The sequence below is a fragment of the Notechis scutatus genome, chromosome Z, assembly GCF_049901735.1.
Source record: "Notechis scutatus isolate UNSWTSFEM ecotype Mainland chromosome Z, rNotScu1.2, whole genome shotgun sequence".
NCBI lineage: Eukaryota > Metazoa > Chordata > Lepidosauria > Squamata > Elapidae > Notechis > Notechis scutatus.
The window spans coordinates 24,502,657-24,524,292 of NC_142025.1; the positions used below are offsets into that span (position 1 = coordinate 24,502,657).

General features: G+C 37.4%; 1 protein-coding gene across 3 annotated transcripts in view; it reads left to right on the plus strand.

The window, feature by feature from the left end:
• NEK10 (NIMA related kinase 10) overlaps window positions 1-21,636 on the plus strand; it is a 238,999-nt gene that overhangs the window by 77,773 nt on the left and 139,590 nt on the right. For all 3 annotated transcript variants that reach the window (XM_087946352.1, XM_087946353.1, XM_087946354.1), the window contains exons 17-22: window positions 3,862-3,964; window positions 4,338-4,466; window positions 5,261-5,398; window positions 6,202-6,247; window positions 8,155-8,276; window positions 9,776-9,878. In XM_087946352.1, the coding sequence (XP_087802478.1) occupies window positions 3,862-3,964; window positions 4,338-4,466; window positions 5,261-5,398; window positions 6,202-6,247; window positions 8,155-8,276; window positions 9,776-9,878 (641 nt within the window). The remainder of the gene's footprint in view (window positions 1-3,861; window positions 3,965-4,337; window positions 4,467-5,260; window positions 5,399-6,201; window positions 6,248-8,154; window positions 8,277-9,775; window positions 9,879-21,636) is intronic.

A 21,636-nucleotide genomic window follows, 5' to 3' on the forward strand; every position in this document is an offset into this window, starting at 1 on the left:
TCCTCCTCCTCCTCCTCCTCCTCCTCCTCCTCCTCTCATTCTTCAGCCAGCCCAGATTTCCAAAGGGAAGAAAGAAAAGGGGACAGCAAAGAGCCTCAAGGAGAGCACGCAGGGCTTTCCAAGAGAGTGAGAAGAGACACAGACAGGGAGCGAGAGAGAGTGAGAGTGAGAGAGTGAGTGAGAGAGAGAGAGAGAGAGAGATATACAAAGGGAGGGAGAGAGATTTGGCTCAATTCAGCTCTGTCTGCTCCCCTCTCTCTGTCTTTGCCCAGTTTTGCAAGGATTCAGCAGCGATCTAAGGCAGCAACCTCATAGCACTGTGAGGTAACAGTCTGACTGTCACTCCTTTTGGAATGCAAGGTTTATTTTTGTATCTTTCCACAGACAGAAAGAACGTGGCCAAATTTCCTTACAGTTATTCCCTGTGTGTGGGAGTTGGGAAGGGGGGTAGGGAGTGGGGGAGAAGGAGGGAGGAAGAGGCATTGAGAGAGAAAGAGAGAGAGTTAGAGAAGAGAGAAGGAGAGGGAGAGAGAAAGAAAGAGATGAGAAGGAGGAAAAGATGGAGAGGGAGATAGAGGGAGAAAGATAGAGATGGGGGAGGGAGGAGAGAGAGAGAGCGAGCAACCTGTTCCCCGTAGAAAACACAGAAAACCACAAAACCTGGGGGGTCATGTGACTCAGTGGGAGTACCATTAAGTTGCCACGCCCACCCATGTCTTGCGGCTCCCAGTGTTTTGTTTTCTGTGGGAAACAGGTCCAAATGGCTCTTTGAGTGTTTAAGTGCAGACCCCTGACCTAGGGGGAGGCAGAGGGAGGGGGGCTATCTATCTACCTACCTACTTATCTACCTACCTACTTATCTACCTACCTACCTATCTACTTACCTACCTATCCATACAACCATCCAGAAAGTCTGTCTGTCTGTCTTCCTGCCTGCTTGCCTGCCTGCCTACCTACCTACCTACCTACCTACCAATATATCTACTTACCTACCTACCTGTCTCTCTCTCTCTCTCTCCATCCATCTATGTTCAAAGCGCCGGCCCTGCAGGCACATTGGGAAAGTAGAGCAAAGCCAGTCTAGGAGGGATGGAGGGAGGGAGGGAGGGGGAGAGAAAGAGAGAGAGAGAGAGACCTGATGCATCAGATTGAAATGAGGCCTAGTTTAGTCTGAGGCCCTTTTTCACATTCAGACATCATATTCTTCCGATTAAAATCGGAATTCCGATTTTTTGGGAATCGCCCCTCCCTCCCCCCTTCTCCTCCTTCCCCTCCCCTCGGAGGCCCCGAGTCAGGAGTTGCTACCACTGGCGTGGCTCTGCGTGGCTCCAGTCCCGCGTTGCCTCAGGAAGGGAAAGGCAAAAGGAAGAGCGCGGCGGCGCTTTGCAACGGCAGCAGCGGCTCCTGGTTTTGCCTTTCCCTTCCCGAGGCAACGAGGGACTGGAGCTGCGCGGAGCCGCGCCAGCGGTAGCAACTCCTGACAGCCCCAGCCGGATACCTGAGCGGAGCCGGGCGGGCGGTGCGAGCGGAGCCCGGGTGGGCGGGCGGTGCAAGCGGAGGCCGCTGAGCAGCAGGAAAAGGGAGCTGGGCAGCGATTTCTTGGCGCGCGGTGGGGGGGTCTCTTTTGGCCGCCCCGATTTTTTTTTCAGAGGGGAATATCATGCCTGACATTGAAACATCTTTGGCTTCTATTAAAGGTTTTGTGGATGAAACATGGTCAAGACTATCAGGAAGCTCTCACATTTTGTTGAGGCTTTAAACAGGATCCATTGGACCAGACCTCCACCCTAAAAAATTACTTTTCCCCAATGTATTACAGTGCCAATTCTGAAGAAGGCAAAACCAAAATGAACTGGTAAATTACAAGGAGAACACACACACACACACTCCCTTCTAACCTTGCTGGAGCAGGTGATTGGACTAGAATAGATATCTCATTATCTTTCTCCTCCCTCCCTCCCTCCTTTATTTCTTTTTCTTTCTGTCCCTTCCTTCCATCCCCCCTCTTTCTTCATCTGTCCCTTTTTCTTTCTCTTTTTTCTTTCTTTTCTTCCTTCTCTCTTTCTCTCTTTCTTTTCTCTATCTCTCTTTCCCTCTCTCAGGCTCACCCCATTGACTTGATGCACTGCTTCGCTCGGACTTGCTTGGGCAAGTCCCTCCGGTGCAGCAGGCTCAATGGGGTGGACCTGCAGAGCTGGCACCTAAAATGTGGCAGTGGTGGCACGTTTGAAAAGTCGAGCAAAGCCAGAGGTCAGTAATTTTGCTGCAAAGAATCACAAAAGCTTCTGGGTTGTGCACAAGAAGGGACACACATGTCAATGCAATTCAGCAACATAAAATAAAGAAATAAAAATAAAACAAATCAACAAGAATCGGCAAATCATCTCTGATTAGATTCTGTTCACTACTAGAATCTAATCAGAGATGTTTTGCCGATTCTAGTCCAATGACCTGCTCCGGCAGGGTTAGAAGGGAGTATGTGTATATGTGTGTGCATGGCTGTCAAAACTCCAAAAACAGGTCAAGTAGCTCTGGGGAGGCCAGTCATAAATTAGAACACTTGCTAAACAACCGGCCATTAAGTGAGGACCACTTGTATTTGGTTTGCCACACCCACCCAGTCACATGACCACCAAACCACACCTATCCAGTCATGTGACCAGCAAGCCACGCCCAGCCAGCAAGCCACGCCGGCCAATCACATGACCAGCAAGCCACACCCACCCAGTCACGTGACCAGCAAGCCACACCCTCAAATTAGGCTACGCCCAAAGAAATTTAAATCCCACCCCTGGGTGGGGTCACCGAGGATGAGTTTGTAGCACAAAGGGGGCGGTGGACTGAAAAAGTTTGGGAACCACTGGTTTAATGTAACAAAGGAACAGGTTACCCGCATCAGCCGATATGCTTCCGACTGGCCAGCTGACGGGTAACAGCTGATACCATCTGACAGCTCCCTTTTATAGTTCGCTGTCAGACGGCTCAGCCAATAAAAACATACAAAACTCCCACTTAAAATGCGGACCAACAAGGGAACTTCTGTAGAACACAATACTTTGTTTCTAAATGTAGGGTGATGGTTTATAACTGATTCCATGCCTTTACAGGTGACGCAACACAGTGAGATTGGTCTGTAATTTTTTATTAGACTAGGGTCTCCCTTTTCAAAAATAGGTATGACTGTGGCTAATGACCATAAGTCGGGCAGGGAGCTGGTTCTGAAAAATACCTCATAGATTGTGCTTAGAGGTTCGGCTATGACAGTGGCAAGCTTTTTCAAAAAGTAGGCACATAATCCATCAGGGCCAATAGATAGGATGGCTTTAGGTTACGTAGTGCTGTTTCAACCTTAACTGCTGCAAATTAGTTTTAATCAATAGTAATTCAGATTGTACTGAATTCTTTTTTTTCCTTTTTAAGTTTGCTATTTGTCTACCTATGTACAGATACACACACACTAAACATTTTGTTGGGGTGGGGGTGGGATTATCTGCATTGTGTCAAATGGTGTTAGTAACCTAGATTGACAAGATAGGGAAGCTGGGCATTATAAAGACTTTCTAATTTTAATTTTCCTTTTTGTTTGTGTCCATGGGGCAGATTTATCTTAAATTAATAAAAGTCTTTCTTTCCAATAAATACGGAATTTTATGAAGGAAAGGGATTGAACCAATTTTCCTTTAGCAAGAAAGTTCTGATGGGTTACTCACATGTGTAAAGCCTCTTGGTAGAACTGTTTTGACCTTAGTACATTTGTCAGACACAAATTATAAAAGAAATTAATTTTTAAAATGTGAGAAATGAACTTGGGTATAAAGTTGATTCAGTATTCCATAAGTGTTTGCATTTATATTTTTATAGGCTCTTTCCTACAGACTTGTTTGAAAGCTTCATAGATGTTGGGCATTATATTCGTGAGATCAGTGCCTATGAAGAGCTAGTATTGAAATTAAATGCATTACTGGTGGGTAGTATATGTTTTTCCTTATTCAAATGAACTCAGTCCCTACCAAAATGTTTCAGCTTACTCTGGCTTTTAAATGTTATCTTTGAATAAAATATTACAGAGTTTTTGAAAGAGAATTATGAAAGCTGCATCAGTACAAGAGATAGCTTTATAATGCTTTGCAGTATGCTTTGTGGTAACTTTAAGACACCATGCTTCTTTTCATGTGCTCTAGCTGCATAAATTTTATTTAAGAATGGAATAGTCAAAGAAGTGTTCTTGATTGATATGAAAAAATGGGTGAAGGTGGTTTCTAAGGGGAAAGTAGGACTTTTATAAACTATAAACATTGTCTAAAATTACATCAATAAAGTATTTCTTTTGTAACCAGGAGGATGAAGTTAAGCAAATTGCTGAAAATATTGAAAATATTAATCAGAATAAAGCACCTATGAAATACATAGGCAATTATGCAGTTTTGGATCATCTTGGCAGTGGAGCATTCGGAAGCGTTTATAAGGTAAAACTGCCTTTGATTTGTTTTGAATATTGCTTTACATATTCCCTTCAATAATTCTCACACTTGATTGCAAATATATGTTATTTATTTTTATTGACAAAGTAAAGCAATATGTTGATTTGACTTAGCATTATTTGTATTAAAAATAATAGTTGAGAAAGCTAACATAGTCAAGATTGCAATTTCAAATTATACCTTCTTTCTGAGTCACCATTCCATAATACTCTAGAGATATGTAAAATGTTTTGAAATCAAAGTTTCCTATCTTCAATCATTTCTTTTCAATCCCAGTACAGTTCTGTTCCTAATATTGTCTGATCATACTAGAAAATTATTTCCATGCTCTGATTAAACAGAAATGTTTCAACTTCCAAACTGACTGCTTTTGATTGCAAAATTGATAGCACGATTATCCACTGTGAAACAGAACATTTCCAGTAAATTCATTGAAACAGAATCTTTCAGGCTTGGACTCCATTAACATTTTTATATTTTGAGTACTTGCCTATTTCTTCAGATTTGTAGCAAATGCTATTTTATTAATGTAAACGTTTCTGAGATAATATATCTCAAGTACTTTAAATAATTTGTATCTGGCTATATAAATAATATTAATAGTGCTCACAGTGTGATCTGGCCAGTTTTCAGAGATTCTGACTTTCTACTCAAATCTATTAGGACATTCAAATACATATATTATCTGAAAATATTCTCATTGCAAAATGGAACTTGGTCCTACATTCTAATTTCTATTGTATGCTCTCTGTTCATATCATTTTTTCTTCTTGCTGTAGGTTAGAAAACATAGTGGCCAAAACTTTCTAGCAATGAAAGAGATTAATTTACATAATCCAGCATTTGGAAAAGATAAAAAAGATCGAGAGAGCAGTGTAAAGAACATTGTCTCCGAATTAGCCATAATTAAAGAACAGGTGAGACTAAACTAAAAAAAAGTTTCAGAAAATTGTTGGGGGAAGTTTTTCAATTACAGTTTAGATGCCAGTTAAAGTGATTTTAATTAATATGCCACCCTGAATATGTGCTGGCTACCTACTTTTATTATCCTGCTCAGGCTTTTCTTTGCTTGCTACCTGTTCCTATTCATCCCTAGTAAGTTTGTAGGGAACTAGGGAACTGCTATAGTATATGTGCCCTTCTTAACCTGTTGCAAGCCTTGATTGAGTTGTATGATCATTCATACATTTGCAGTTGAAGACTAATCAAGAAAAAAACTGCAATTAGTAATAAGCTCTAAAAATATAATAGAGACATTGTGATATCGATGGTGTTTTTTATCTGTCACTGGTGCAGTCCTTTCAAATAAGCATTAATGCTACCCAAATGCCAAAAGACATTCCAATATTCAAAACCTAACTTGCCATAGTTACCATTTAGAGGAAAAATCACCTTTAATGTTATACTGCTTCTAGAATGGGTAGGGTTAATATATTTGTCCATTTTTTCTTGGAAGAAGAGGGGTTGAGGGTAGCAATGGATGTGTTTCACTTCCTAAAAGTCTCTCATTTTCAAATCATTCAGACTGAAATTGTACCGATTTGCCACAAAATTTCTAGGGTAGGGTTAATAACAGATTAAAGGTAGATATGAAGGTACTTAGTGCTTCCTTTCACACTCTTATTTTTTGAAAAAAGGAAAGAATATTGGAGTACTGGCTCATACCAGTGTATCGCAGACTGCTGACATCTAATCTAACATTTGTACATTTTTATTTTAGCTTTATCATCCCAATGTTGTACGATACCACAGAACCTTTTTAGAAAGTAAGTATAAATCTACAAAGTTACAATTCACAGTGTATTACTTTCATAATATTTTTTTAAAAGTCAAGGACTATGCCAGAAAAGTTTACTTATCACATCTTCAAGAAGATTATTTTGTTTTTACACAAGTATTAAATTGTTAGTTAGAAGACAAGGGAAGGAAAGGGAATGTATTGGAAGCAGAAATTAGAAGCTTGAACATGTTGTATTATGTTAGCTTAAAAAAGACTTTGTCTTTTCAAGAGCTGAGGTTTCTAGATAGCAGGAATAGGCAATCTCTGAATAACCAGGGATTGCACTTACCGTAGATGTATCTTTGTGTATGTATGGGAGAACACAGATAGTCCTTGACTTATGATTGTTCAAAGTTATAACAGCACTGAAAAAAGTGACTTATGACCAGTTCTCATACTTACGACCGTTGCAGCATTCCCACATTTAACTGATAGTTTCAGCAACTGGTGTCCTTGGATTGTCATTTGAAACTTTCATTCTTACAAGCGAAGTCAATGGGAGAAGCCAGATTTGCTTAATGACTGCATGATTTACTTAACAACTGTAGTGATTCTCTTAACATCCATGGCAAGAAAGTTTGTAAAATAGGGCACAACTCACTTGTTTAGCAGTGGAAATTTTGGGCTCAGTTGTAGTCATAAGTCAAGTTGGATGTTTGAAGAAGTAGGCAAGTAGGCATAGAGCCATGATTCTCTATTTTTTCTTGATGGTTATAGAGAAGTTTGGAGGTTCATTATTTACATTACCATTTTAGTATCTTTCTCAAATCAGAAATTGCTATTGTCTTTCAGCAGCTACAGTCCAATGGAGTTTGAAAGACCTTAATTTGCCCAAGACTGTTCTTCAAGACAGACTGCATTATAGGAGATTTCACATTTGATATTTTCTTGATATACAAATCAATTAACTACAGAACTACAATGGTTTGTTTAGATTTGCTGGCAAACTATCGCAACCATAACAATGCTGGCAGCTTACAAGACAGTGCTGATGATGTTACCTACTTTGGGTAATGAAACATTTGCAAGAAAACAAACAAGCTCAGACAGCACCAAAGAGCCCTCATTTCAACCCTGAGCTACAAATATTTTCCTTTACATGTAGCTGAAAATTCCCAAAGGTGCTTTTTCAGGAGGCAACTGGACTTTTTTTCTTTTTTTCTTTGAAGACATTTCACTTTTCACCCAAAAGCTTTTTCAGCTCTGACAGGATGGTGGGGAATGGAAGGATTTATATTTCTTGCAGGCAGCTGGTCATTTGCATCTGAGTAGTGCTTCTGGTTCCTGTAGTCTGCAATTTTTCTGGAAATCTGTTCATACTCTCACACCATTCAAAGGGTGTTTATCCCAATTTGCATAGCTAAAAGTCTACAGAGATTCTCAGTAATCCAGGTCATGGTTGTCCCAAAGGTGCTTTCTTAGGAGGCAACTGGACTTTCTTGTTTTTCGTCTTCAAAGAAAAAAAAAAAGAAACAAGGAAGTCCAGTTGCCTCCTGAAAAAGCACCTTTGGGACAACCATGACCTGTATAATTGAGAATCTCAACAGACTTATTGAAAATTGTGCATTTTTAACTATAAACCAATTTGTAGATATATTTTTTTTGTTTACCACTATGAATCTGTTCCAAGTAACTAATATCATATAGTCAGTGAATTAGATTTGATGTTACGCAGCTCAGTTTTTGAGAGACATCATTAAGTGATTGAATGCATAGGTCAGGGCATAGGTATCTGGTGCTATGTTCCTGTGAGAACATCTGAATAATCAGTTTGCCTTTACATATCGTTTATGCTACAGAATCTCCAAGAAATATGCCTGCTTGATTTCCACTGCATAACTATTGTTTACAGAAATAAATTATTGTTACTATTTTTTATTTAATTTCATATAGATGATAGATTGTATATAGTTATGGAGCTTATAGAAGGAGCACCCCTTGGAGAACACTTTCATTCTTTGAAGGAAAAACAACAACAGTTTACAGAAGAGAGAATATGGAATATATTCATTCAAGTAAGAACCTAAAGTTGTCTTCATTACTTTACCCTACATGTTTTCTGGTCGTGTAGTTAATCAGGAACTGAAAAGTCTGAAAACCATGTTAGTGTCGTAACATTGATTTCAAGCCATTCAAAGTGAAGTTTTCCAATAGTTCTTTTATTTTTGAATTATTCGGACAAAAAGCAAGGCAAGCATGCAATTAAGCTTAGTTAGTTCCTTTATATTTGTACATATACTTGTGTAATTTCAAAGTTATCTTACTACAAGTTATGCCTAACAAGGCTAATCAGGTTACTGTGCCCAACAAGACTACTCAAGTTGCTGTAAATATTGCTGCCCAACTAGGCTACTCATTCACACAATACTCATATATACTCTCAACACAGATGATCAGGCTGCATTAGAGTGGGCTGGGAGGTAGACTCAGGGCATCCCCTACTTCAACCAGAGTCGCCTCAAACTTTGGGGTCTGGGTTCATTCCAGTGTTCTCTTTATACCCAACTTGTTTACTCAATATCCATGTGTATGTTACATCTTGCCCCAGCCACGTCAGGAACTTTACATCCTTACCGTTCGTTTCAAGACTCCACTACATTCCGTACACTCACTAATGCTCTGTCTGGTATCACCAACAATAAATCATTCATATACACACACTCAGAATCTTTACTTATCAGTAGTACACACATTCCAGCAAACATGAGTTTCCCAGTGAGTTCATTAAAAGGCTAACTTTGGTTGTATTACAGGCTCTCTATATTCATAACCTACATTTGTGGTATAGTCATATATAACATAAAATATGTAAGATTAGGCTATGATGGCAAAAAAAGAGAATGTGGCAGCACCTTTTCTGACTAGCAAATGTTTTTAAAAGATCTAAACTTTTGTGAGTTTATTTGTTAGCTGGAAAAGGTACTGCCATACTCCTACTTTTTTTTTTGACACCATAGCCTAACATGGTTTTCCATCTGTAATGATCATACAGTAAATAATATATTGGTGTTTATCAAACAAGGATCTATTATTTTATCCCTTCTGAAGAAGTATCCATATTCATTTTGTTTGCAAAATTGTCACTAGAAGTCACTGATCATGAAACTTTTGGTCTATCAAGATGATCCACAATACCATCGTTTTAAAGGCAAATCCCTCTCTTGAATAATCTAGCAAAAATAAAACTCTGTGTCACTTCCCCTTTAATGATAGAGTTCATATATACCTCCCTTTTAGAAGAAATGCAAAACAATGTGCAGCACTTAACAGTGGAAAGTTTCTTCCTTTGCAGCTGTTCTGTGCTGTCAGCTGCTTTGCAAAGCAAAAAAAAGGGACTAGTACACTTTGATTCTCTAATGAACTGTGATAGCCATTTTGCTTATTATAAAACAGTCATAAATTATTATTTTATATTGTTATGTTTCAGAACTTTATTTCCATTAAAATAAATTATTTAATTAGTGCTGATGTATCTGGCTTTATATTGTATTAAGTTGTTATTATTACTATAAAGCTGTGTTTAGCTCTTCGGTATTTGCACAAAGAGAAAAGGATTGTCCATAGAGACCTCACTCCAAACAATATCATGCTGGGAGATAAGGATAAAGTAACAATCAGTAAGTTCTATTTTTATGATCTTATTGACATTTGATAGAAAATAATCAGGATGTTGATATCAATAATAAGCTAGTAATAATATGTTACATTTACTCAGAAAAACATCTCAAATAGAATAGAATACTTTATTGGCCAAGTGTAATTGGGCACACAAGGAATTTGTCTTGGTGTAAATACTCTCAGTATACATAAAGAAAAGGTACATTCATTAAGAATCAAGAATCATAACGTACAACATTTATAGTCATAGGGTACAATCAACAATCAAATCATACTAGGAAACAGTCAAGTGGGGGGGGATGGGTGTTAAGGTGTGGTGAGAAGATTAACAGTAACAGTGTACACTTTGTAAATAGTTGAACAGTGTTGAGGGAATTATTTGTTTAGCAAAGTGATGGCTTTCGGGGGGAAAACTGTTCTTGTGTCTAATTGTTCTGGTGTGCAGTGCTCTGTAGCATCATTTTGAGGGAAGGAGTTGAAACAGTTTATGTCTGGCATGTGAGGGGTCTGTAAATATTTTCACAGCCCTCTTTTTGACTCGTGCAGTATATAGGTACTCGATTGAAGGCAGGTTGGTAGTAATTGTTTTTTCTGCAGTCCTAATTATCCTCTGAAGTCTGTGTCTGTCTTGTTGGGTTGCAGAACCAAACCAGACAGTTATAGAGGTGCAGATGATAGACTCAATAATTCATCTGTAGAACTATATCAGCAGCTCCTTGGGCAGTTTGAGCTTTCTGAGTTGGCACAGAAAGAACATTCTTTGTTATGCTTTTTTGATGATGTTTTTGATGATAGGTGTCCATTTTAGGTCATGTGATATAGTAGAACCTAGAAATTTGAAGGTCTCTACTGTTGATACTGTGTTGTCTAATATTGTAAGAGGTGGTAGTATAGGAGGGTTTCTTCTAAAGTCTACCACCATTTCTACAGTTTTGAGTGTGTTCAGTTCCAGATTTTTCTGGTTACACCATGAGGCAAGTTGTATAACCTCCTGTCTGTATGCAGATTCATCGTCTCGAATGAGACCAATCACTGTTGTGTCATCAGCAAATTTCAGTATTTTAACAGATGGATCGTTTGAGATGCAGTCATTGGTATATAGGGAGAAGAGAAGTGGAGATAGCACACAGCCTTGGGAGGGGGCTGTGCTAATTGTACAGGTATCGGATGTGATTCCACCTAGCTTCACCTGCTGCTTCCTGTCTGTTAGGAAGCTTATGATCCACTTACAAGTGTGTTCAGGTACCACTAGTTGGTTTAATTTACTTAGAAGAGTGTCTGGAATGATGGTATTGAAAGCTGAACTGAAGTCTACAAAGTGGACCCTTACTTAGGTATTTGGAGATTCAAGATGTTGTAGGATGTAATGCAGACTCATGTTAACAGCATCATCTGTCGATCTAGTTGCAAACTGCATGGGATCTAACAACGGATCTGTGAAGGTTTTCAGGTGGGACAGCACAAGCTTTTCATAACTATAGATGTTAGAGCAACTGGTCTGTAGTCATTCAGTTCCTTGATGGAGGGCTTCTTTGGCACTGGGATGATGGTAGAACAATTGAAGCAGGAAGGAACATAGCACATCTCTAGTGATCTATTGAAGATTCGGGTGAAGATGGGGGCCAATTTGTCAGCACAGACTTTTAAGCAAGAAGGAGCTATCTTGTCTGGCCCTGGTGCTTTTTCTGGCTTTTGTCTGTGTAAAAGATCTTGCACTTCTTTTTCTGTGATCACCAGAGGTTGTGAGCCCAATGGATTGGGGCCAGTTGTAGGAGGATTGGCTGTTGTTGGTGTGTTTGAGATATGGGTTATGGAGATAGGTGGCTGTAGTTTCTTTTCAAACCTGCAGTAAAACACATTCAGGTCATCTGCTAGTTGTTGATTTCCTTCTGCCTGCGAAGGAGGTTTGCTGAAGCCAGTGATGTTTTTAAGAGTTTTCCACATGTTTGCTGGTTCATTTGTTGAGAATTGATTCTTTAACTTTTTCAGAGTAGCTTCTTTTTGCTGCTCTTATCTCTCTTGTTAATGTTTCTGGCCTGGATGTGTAGCATTCTGTCACCTTTTCTGTAGGCTTCCTCTTTGGAACGATGTAGCTGCTTAAGTTTAGCTGTGAACCAAGGTTTATTGTTACTATATATTTGCAGGTTCCTTGTTGGTACACATAAGTCTTCACAGAAGCTAACATATGATGTTACAGTATCTGTGAGCTCATCTAGGTCTGCAGAGGCATCTTCAAAAACATTCCAATCAGTGCAATCAAGGCAATAAGTGGCACTATCTCAGTACAATAAGTGGCACTATCTAGTTGAGGAACATTCTCTTTTTTTAAATATAATATCATGTGTTACTGGAAAATAAGATTAGATGAATGTCATGATCATATGAATAATACTATGGCAATATAGGTATTAGATGTGGCCTTTTCTTTTTTTCTTTTTTCTTTGTTTGCAAATTTCTTTAAAAATGCAGAATAGTGAGTTATTTCTGTATAAATTAAAATATTATGCTATTTTTAATGGACATTCCAGAAAATACAGTATCAATTAAATATATATGTATCATTCTCTCTGTGTGGAAATAGTATATTTTCCAGAATTAATAGCAATAGCACTTAGATTTATATACCACTTTTTAGAGCTTTACAGTCCTCTTTAAGCAGTTTACGGAATCAGCATATTGCCCCCAATAATCTGGGTCCTCATTTTACCCACCTCAGAAGGATGGAAGGCTGAGTCAACCTTCAGCCTGGTGAGATTCGATCTGCCAAATAGCAGGCAGCCAGCTGTCAGCTGAAGTAGCCTGCAGTACTGCACTCTAACCACCATGCCATTATTTCTTATTTAAATAATGCTGTTGTTTACATTTTTTTTGCTGTTTATTCAGAGTTGTACTTGCCTGTTCTTACTGTTTTTAGATCAGATGTTTTATATTTTTCCTTCAGAAGAAATATTTTGCATATTCTGTTTTTCTGTCTGTCTACAATATCTACAATATCTCTCTCTTTATCTCTCTATCTCTGTCCCTATCATCACTATTTAATCTGTATCTGTTTTACGTAAATTATGTTTACACATTGATGGATGAAACAGAAAAGACATACCTAACTTATCCTATTGGTTATTTGTATATCGGTATAATAAAGTATGAGTAATCCCTGCTGCTATTCCATACAATTGTTCTTCCCTAATGATAGTTAATCTTGACTTTTATATCTTTGGACACGGTCCATGTCTGAGTCTGACTTCAATGTAACCAACTTGGCCAATTATAATATATAATTTATTATAATATAAAATACAAATGAAAATAAAATCAGAAAAAATGTGAAAGAGGATGTTGGATAAAAAGAAATGGAAAAGAAAAAGCAGTGACTTCAGTCTCCTTTCAACACAGTAAAATACTAAATGCAATTATAATGCCAACTTTTGCTTTGCATTTTGAATAATAAAACGTTCTTTTCTATAGCGAAAAAATCAATGCAATCCTCAAAACCTAAAGTCAAAGTTATTTTTTTTTCTTCTATATGGAGCATAAAATCCAGAAACAAATTTCACATGGAAATGAAACTGGATAAATTGTTCTCTTGGTTTACTCTAGTTGGTTTTGCCATCTCTACTGAGTCCACTGTTTTTTTTCCATCTATTCTTCCATTGTGGGAGATGATAGAACTTTTCATTTGCCCATACTGAATTTTCAACACTGTCAACATATATAAAGACAAAGTGCCAGACTTTCTTTGACAATCTTTGACCTAGTGAGAAACTTTCTGGTATTGGTTTTATATTCACTTTAGAAATCAATTTTTTTTCTTAAAAATTGCCATCCTTACAATTACAGTTCTAACAGACTTTTAATGCATGATTTTGTAAGGGTTTTTTTAGGTTAAAATTATGCAATATTGAACATAGTAATGTTCAATATTCAATTTCAATAATGTTTTATAAACCTTAGCAAAAATCCTATTCATCACCTTTTCATATTGACTGAAATAGGTTAAAAGCAGTGATTTTTCTTATCCAAATTAAATCTGTTTTTTTTACTTAGATATATTAAGTCAGTAAAAAAATCCATCTTTCTGACTCCAGTTCTTCTTTTGTATTCAGTTTAAGTCACCCCTTTCAACTTGTCTCAACAAAGTAAAATCTTTCTCTTAAATTTTTTGTTGTACATGCAGAAACCTTTCTTTTTCAAAATCTTGACATATTTTTTTCAGGACAATTTTATTTGTGTATCAATCTTTAATTCAGATTTGGAATGAGGTCCAGAACTTGTTCTGTTATGGCTTGAGGTACCTGAAGTTCTTCTTTTAGTTCCATTGACAAGTGGAAAAATTTATTTAAATCACTCTCATAATGAATAGCCTTACTGTTCATGGGGTATTTCAATTTTATCATTTACTTGGTTTTTGCCACTTGAGAAGTTTGAGAAGTTTCGCTTGAGAAGTTTCTTCATTTGATTTCATTGTTAGATTATCGATTTTTACTCCTATTGCTTAAATTATTTTGTCTGAATATTCTTCCAAAATGCTTCTCATGAGATCCAGATGGATTAGTTTCTCCTTTATACAGTAGTTTGGTATTCATCTTGTTTATTAAATCAAATTCTGCTTTCCCACTGTTTTATAATCTTTGACTCCCTCTTGTGGTCAAAGAGCAAAACTTATAGATAGTACAGTTAGAAGACTGAAGTTCTATTTTAGCTAATTAGGTTCAGTTAAAATTGGAAACTTTTACTTTCCCATAATAAGTACCTCACTAGTTACTAGTAATAAATACCATTATCAAGTAATCATGGCAGATTAATAGAAAAAGGCAAACTATATTTTAAAATTTTAAATGTTTTTTTTTGTCAAAGACCAATTAAAGAAAAAAAAAATCCAAGCTTCTTTATTTCTTCCTCCTTGTTGTTTAGCACCCATAGTATTTCTAAAATGGCATAATTGTTTAAAAAGAAATAACACACTACAACCGAAAAGAGACTCTTTTGCACCAATAAAGACAAATATTTAAAATAAAGTGATTAAGAAATAGAAGGTATATCTTATTGTCCAAGCTGGCAGGAATAGCTACAGACATGATATTCTTCCAATTAAAATTGGAATTCCGATTTTTTTGGGAATCTTCCCCCCCTTCTTCTCCTCCTTCCCTCCCTCGGAGGCCGAGTCAGGAGTTGCTACCGCTGGCGCGGCTCTGCGTAGCTCCAGTCCCGCGTTGCCTCAGGAAGGAAAGGCAAAAAGGAAGAGCCGCGCGTTGCAACGGCAGCAGCGGCTCCTGGTTTTGCCTTTCCTTCCCGAGGCAACGCGGGACAAGCTGCGCGGAGCCAGCCGGTTCTTTGCTCCTGACAGCCCCAGCCGGATACCTGAGCGGAGCCCGGGCGGTGCGGCGGATGGTGCGGCGGAGCCCGGGCGGGCGGGCGGTGCAGCGAGCCCGGGCGGGCGGGTGGTGCGGCGGAGGCCGCTGAGCGGCAGGAAAGGGAGCTGCGCAGCGATTTCTTGGCGCGCGGTGGGGGGGTCTCTTTTGGCCGGCCCAGATTTTTTTTTCAGAGGGGAATATCATGCCTGTAGCTAACACTCCCGAATATAGGCTCAAGATACTAAGAATCTTTACAGACTTAAACAGTGTGCCCTAACTAACAAAATGAAATTCATTGGTGAGAAAAGTAAGGCTGTACATTTAGATACTTGTAGGAAGTGTGAACACTTCATAAGAGAGGCACTATTAGAGATCTGGAATAGAATAGGAAAAAGCATTACATTAAAATACCAGGCTGGCTTTCCACTATGGAAGCTATGATATACCCAGATACTTTAGACATAAATAAAATGATTAGATATAACCAATTATTAGATGATCAAGGGATCCTGAACCAAAAATTGAAAGAGGAAGGGATGGTGATAGATTGGTGGCCTTATCTACAACTGCAAACAAAATACAAAAAGGATGTAGAAGAATTTGGCGTAGATAGAATACCACAACAATTAGATAAAATATTATTAGGATCAGAGAAAAAATTTAGAACCAAAATGTATAATTATTTTTTAAAATTCGACAGAGAAGAGGAGGCGGTGAAACTAACAATGACAACCTGGATGAAAATTTTTGGATACAGTATACAATTAGAAGATTGGGAAAGATTATGGACCAAAAATTATAAATTAACACTGGCAGCCTAATATAAAGCAAATGTGTACAAAATGTTTTATCATTGGCATCTAGCACAGGCGAGATTGGCTAAAATTTATCCAAATTTAAAACCAGAATGTTGGAAATGTAAAAGGAAACCTGGTACATTCTTTCACATGTGGTGGACCTGCCTAAAAGCAAAGGAATTCTGGAATAAGATAAAGATCTGGTTACAGGAAATAACAAATCTAAAGATAGTACCCAAACCTGAAATGTTCCTACTAGGGATAACTAAAGGTGAATATGCAAAAGATACCGAATGCTTCATGATACATATATTAACAGTGGCTAGGATATTATATGCTCAAAATTGGAAATTAGATAGTACCCCCACAGATTACATGATTATAAAAAAAGTAATGGATTGCACAGAAATGAACAAATTCACAATGGAATCGCAGAAGAGAAGAAAAAGAATACTATATGGTCTGGGGAAAATGGTATGTCTGGTTAGACAACAGAAAGAAAATATAATGTAAAAGTAGAAGTATCAAAGTGTAATTGTAAATTTATATAGATAGATAGATAGATAGATAGATAGATAGATAGATAGATGATATAGATAGATATAGATATATATAGATAGATATAGATATAGATATAGATATCGAGATTTTATATATATATATAGATATATATATATATATATAGATAGATAGATAGATATAGATATAGATATATATAGATATATAGATATAGATATACACACATACATATATATAAACAGGAGAATGGAATTAATGATGTCACAAACAACTGCAAAAAATGTATATAGAATTTGTTTTTAAAGGTGAAAATTTAATAAAATTTATTAAAAAAACACACTTGTAAAATTCCATCCAGTTTTGGTCACAATGATGTAAAAAGATGTTGAGACTCTAGAAAAAAGTACAGAGTAGAGCAGTGGTAGTCAACCTGGTCCCTACCGTCCACTAGTGGGTGTTCCCGTTTTCATGGTGGGCGGTCGGGGTTTTGTCCCCTACATTATAAATAACCATTACTGTGGAACCGGTGGGCGGTTAGAGAAAATTTTACTACTAACAGAGATACAAAAGTGGGCGGTAGGTATAAAAAGGTTGACTACCCCTGGAGTAGAGCTACAAAAATGATTAGGCCACTGGAGGCTAAAATATATGAAGAATGTTTGCAGGAATTGGGTATGTCTGGTTTAATGAAAAGAAGGATAAGGGTGACATGATGGCAGCATTCTAATATCTATGGGGCTGCCGTAAAGAAGAGGGTGTCAACCTATTCTCCAAAGCATCTGAAGATAGAACAAGAAGCAATGGATGGAACTAATCAAGGAGACATCCAACCTAGAACTAAGTAGAAATTTCCTGACAGAACCATTAATTAGTGGTGTTAGTGTTTGGGGATTAACCCCTAGCAGAGTATTGCAGCAGTAGTCAAGCCAGGCAGCCAAACGAGAGTGGAAGGGCCCCAGAGTATACACACACTGAACACAAACACTGTTTGTAGTTTAAATAGTTTTTAATCCATTTAGAGTTTAAAGCATTGTCATTCACTATATTTCCATCCAGTAAGACTCACTATTACAGTCCAAGTTAAGAGTCCTTACAATATCTTTATCAGCCGATAAAGATATCTTCTCCTCCTCCGGTGCCTCTCTCCAGAGAAACAAACGCTGGATATTCAGCAAGACGCTCAAACAGTAGAACAGTTGAATTCCGCAGTAAATCAGCAAACAGTAGCAGACAGGATCATCTCGGTCACAGGCACAGTACAGTCAGTATTCACAGTTAATCACAGTAAGCTTTCCCGCTTCTAATGCTTCCTTATATTGTAACTTCTAACCGCACCCTTAATCGGCTAATTGCCTGCAACATTGTGCTTAAAGTGATAAGCACTTAAACCATGATATCTAAGTTTTATATATTTATTCACCCAAACCATATTTGGTATCAATGTTATACCTAACATACTCCCCTTTTGGATGAAATAAATATATAATACCTTTACAATCTAATCCCATAGTTTTCACAACTCTCCTGGTGCTTACTGGCACCTTGGGCTTTAGTAAAATTATCAGCTAAATTGTCCTCCGACATACAGTACTCTAGCTGAATCATCTTACTTCTTACAGATTGTCTCACGTTTAGGTATCTTAGATCTGTATGCTTGCTCCTTGTTTTTACTGCAATATTTGTGGCCATTTGAATTGCTGCCTGATTATCTTCATGTATAATTATAGGATAATCCACAGTTATACCTATATCAATTAACATTTGTTTATACATTATTAATTCGGTACATAACAGAGATAAACAGGAGAATTCTGCCTCCATAGTAGACAAACTTATATGCTGTTGTCTTATTGACTTCCAGCCTATTAATGTCTTACCCAGCATTATGGCTGTTCCTGAAGTCGACTTTCTAGTGTCTCTTTCTGATGCAAAGCTAGCATCTGCATAAGCACTCAGAATTAAATCACCCTTTGGTTCTAAATACAATGAATAATTCATTGTCTTTTTAAGATATCTTAATATCCTCTTAGCTGCATTCCAGTGTCTTTCACACGGTGCAGAATTGAATCTAGCCAACTGATTCACACAGTACAAAATATCTGGTCTAGACCAATTACTTATATAAGTCAAACTACCAATTAAAGATTGATAAATCACCTTATCAAACTCCGGGCTTTGTTCATCAGTGTTGCTAAACTCCTGACTCATTGGAGTCTTAGCCGGCTTACAAAGCTCCATCTTATAATCTTTTAGCAATTTGCTTATCTTATCTTCCTGAGATATCTTAAAACCTTTCCGTGTTTTCTTTATATTTAAACCGAGATATTTCTTTATCTCCCTAATTGCTTGATCTTTATTCTCTTTCCTAATTATGCTATTATTTTATTTGCTTCATCATTAGTTTCAGTTATCAATGCAATATCATCAGTGAACAACAATAATAATGATACTTTCCCATTTGTCTCCCTCTTAAACAGACATGGATCGGCTAAACCAGCTTTAAATCCTATATTGTTTAGTTCCTTTACAATATACTGGTTCCATTCATAGCCTGATTGTTTAAGACCATAGAGGCTTTTCTTTAACAACCAACAATCATTATTATTCTTATTTTCACTTTTAATACCAACAGGTTTTTTCATATAAATAGTATGTTTTAATGGGGCGTGCAAGTAAGCAGTTTCCACATCTAGATGGTTAACTATATAGTTTTTACTAGCTGCCCACACTAAAGCTGCCCTCAAGGTTGCTGCCTTAAGACTAGGTGCAAACACCTCATCGTAGTCATTGGCATTCTGCCTAAAACCTTGGGCTACTAACCTTGCCTTATAGATTAAATTACCATCTTTATCTGTTTTTACTTTAAATATCCATTTGCAGCCAATGGACTTCTTACCTACAGGTAATTTGGCATTCTCATACACTTTCATATCTCTTAATGAATTCAGTTCCTTATTCATTGCTGCATACCAACTTTCTTTTTCCTTAGTAGGATACTTTTTTATTTCTTCTACAGAATTAGGAACTTGATTAATCTGGCACACTGTGTTAGCCTGGTACCTATCAGACGGTCTAGATACACGTGTAGTTCTTCTGGGAATTACAGAGCTTACAGGAGGACTTTGTTGAACTACTACCTGTTCATCTTCCTCATCCTGTTCAGCTATTGAATCTGTTTCTTCCTTTATGGGCACTATTTCATCCTGTATTTGTCTCTTTACTTTATTTTTAAAGTTACAGGGATAACTAATGGGATTTCTATAGGATTCAATAACTACATCTTTATTGGCATCCTGTTCTAATTTCTCCCATCCTTCATGTTCTAGAAATTGGGCACTAGCACTACATAACACTTTAGATGTGCCTTTCTCCCAAAATCTATATGCCCTATGGTTTGCCTGATAACCAACGAAGAAAAATCGTTTAGCTCTATGTTGCCCTTTTTTCTGAGTTGTGCAGGAATATGCACCCATGCTGGTGCACCAAATGTGTGCAGGTAACTTAGGTCAGGTTTCCTGCCATGCCACCTGGTGAATGGTATTTCACCTGTCGTTGTGTTAACAACGTTGTTCAATATGTTATTAGCACACATTGTAGCCTCCCCCACAAAGAATCAGGTAACCCAGAATCAGTTAACATTGTTCTAACCATTGCCTGTAGTGTTTGGCCTCTTCTTTCAATAAAAGCGTTATGTTCTGGCCTGTATGGAGCAGACTTCTTATGCTCTATTCCAGCTACCTTAAGTCTGTTCTGGAATTTGTTATTAATAAAGTCCGTACCATTATCTGTCACTAGGGTTATCAGTTGCCGTTTAGACTTTATTTCAGCAAACTTAAGCCAATTGAAAAAATGTTGATATGTTTCAGTTTTGCTTTTCATTAAATAGCAAAACCCATATCTAGAATAATGGTCCATAATGCTCAGTATATATCTAGCACCCCCATACTGGGTTTCTTTGGACCTATTATGTCTGCAAATACTACTTCTAAAGGTTCTTTTGTTTTGAAACCATTTAGCCTATTTGCAGGCAATACTTTGCTCTTATCTTCACAGCAAACATTACAACGCAAATATTTATCACAAGGTTTTAACCTTATTCCTTCAGATAACTCAACTGTACGTTTTAGCATTTTAAAATTTACATGCCCCAAACGCCTATGCAATAAATGGATACATTCATTATGAGGCTTTATATTATTAAATACAGTCTGTGCCTCCCCTTTCTTACTATTATCTAAGACATATAATGTTCCATTTAAAGCTGCAGTTACCCTTTTGTTATCTTTTTCAATTATGCAATTATTATCCTTAAAAGTAATCACATAACCTAATTTATCTAATACCCTTACTGAAAGCAAATTAAACTTTAGTTGCGGTACATACAACATTTTTATATCCTGGTTTATGCACGGACAATGTGCAAGACCTTCACCTTTCGCTTTAAGATTCCAGCCGTTAGCAAGAGATATATGTTGAGAGCTTTTAGACATTTTTATAAATTTTGTCTTATCTCTTGTGATGCAGTGGGATGCGCCACTGTCAACCACCCATAGATCATTCTTCACATCAGAGTTACTAAACATGGCTAGTTCAAATGCTTTCTTTGGCTTTTTTACATTCTGGCTTTTTCTCTTTTTGCAAAATCTTGCCAAATGTCCTCTGCCTCCACAATTAAAACACTTTTTAATTGTGTATGCCGTCGAAGATAAATTCTCTTCTTCCGGGTGCTTTACTTTACTAAGCTGGTTTCTTTCAAGCTTTGAAGATAATTTCTCTTCTTTCTTATCTTCTCTCAGCTCGTCACGCTCACACCTTCTTCTGGCTTCTTCTAGTAGCCTGCCTGTAATCTCGGTAAATGAGAGGCTTTCTTTTGGCAATACCTCTAACAAAGTCACATAGTCATCATAGCTTTGATCTAATGAAGATAATATGATGTAGACTTGTTGCAGTTCATTAAATATAAGCTCTTTTTCTTGCAATTCTTGAAAAATGCTCTTCATACAGTTTAAATGAACTAACATATCTCCGTTCCTCTGAAGATGCGTTCGAAAAGCTTCCGTGTAAGATTTATATGTGCTCCTACACTGTCC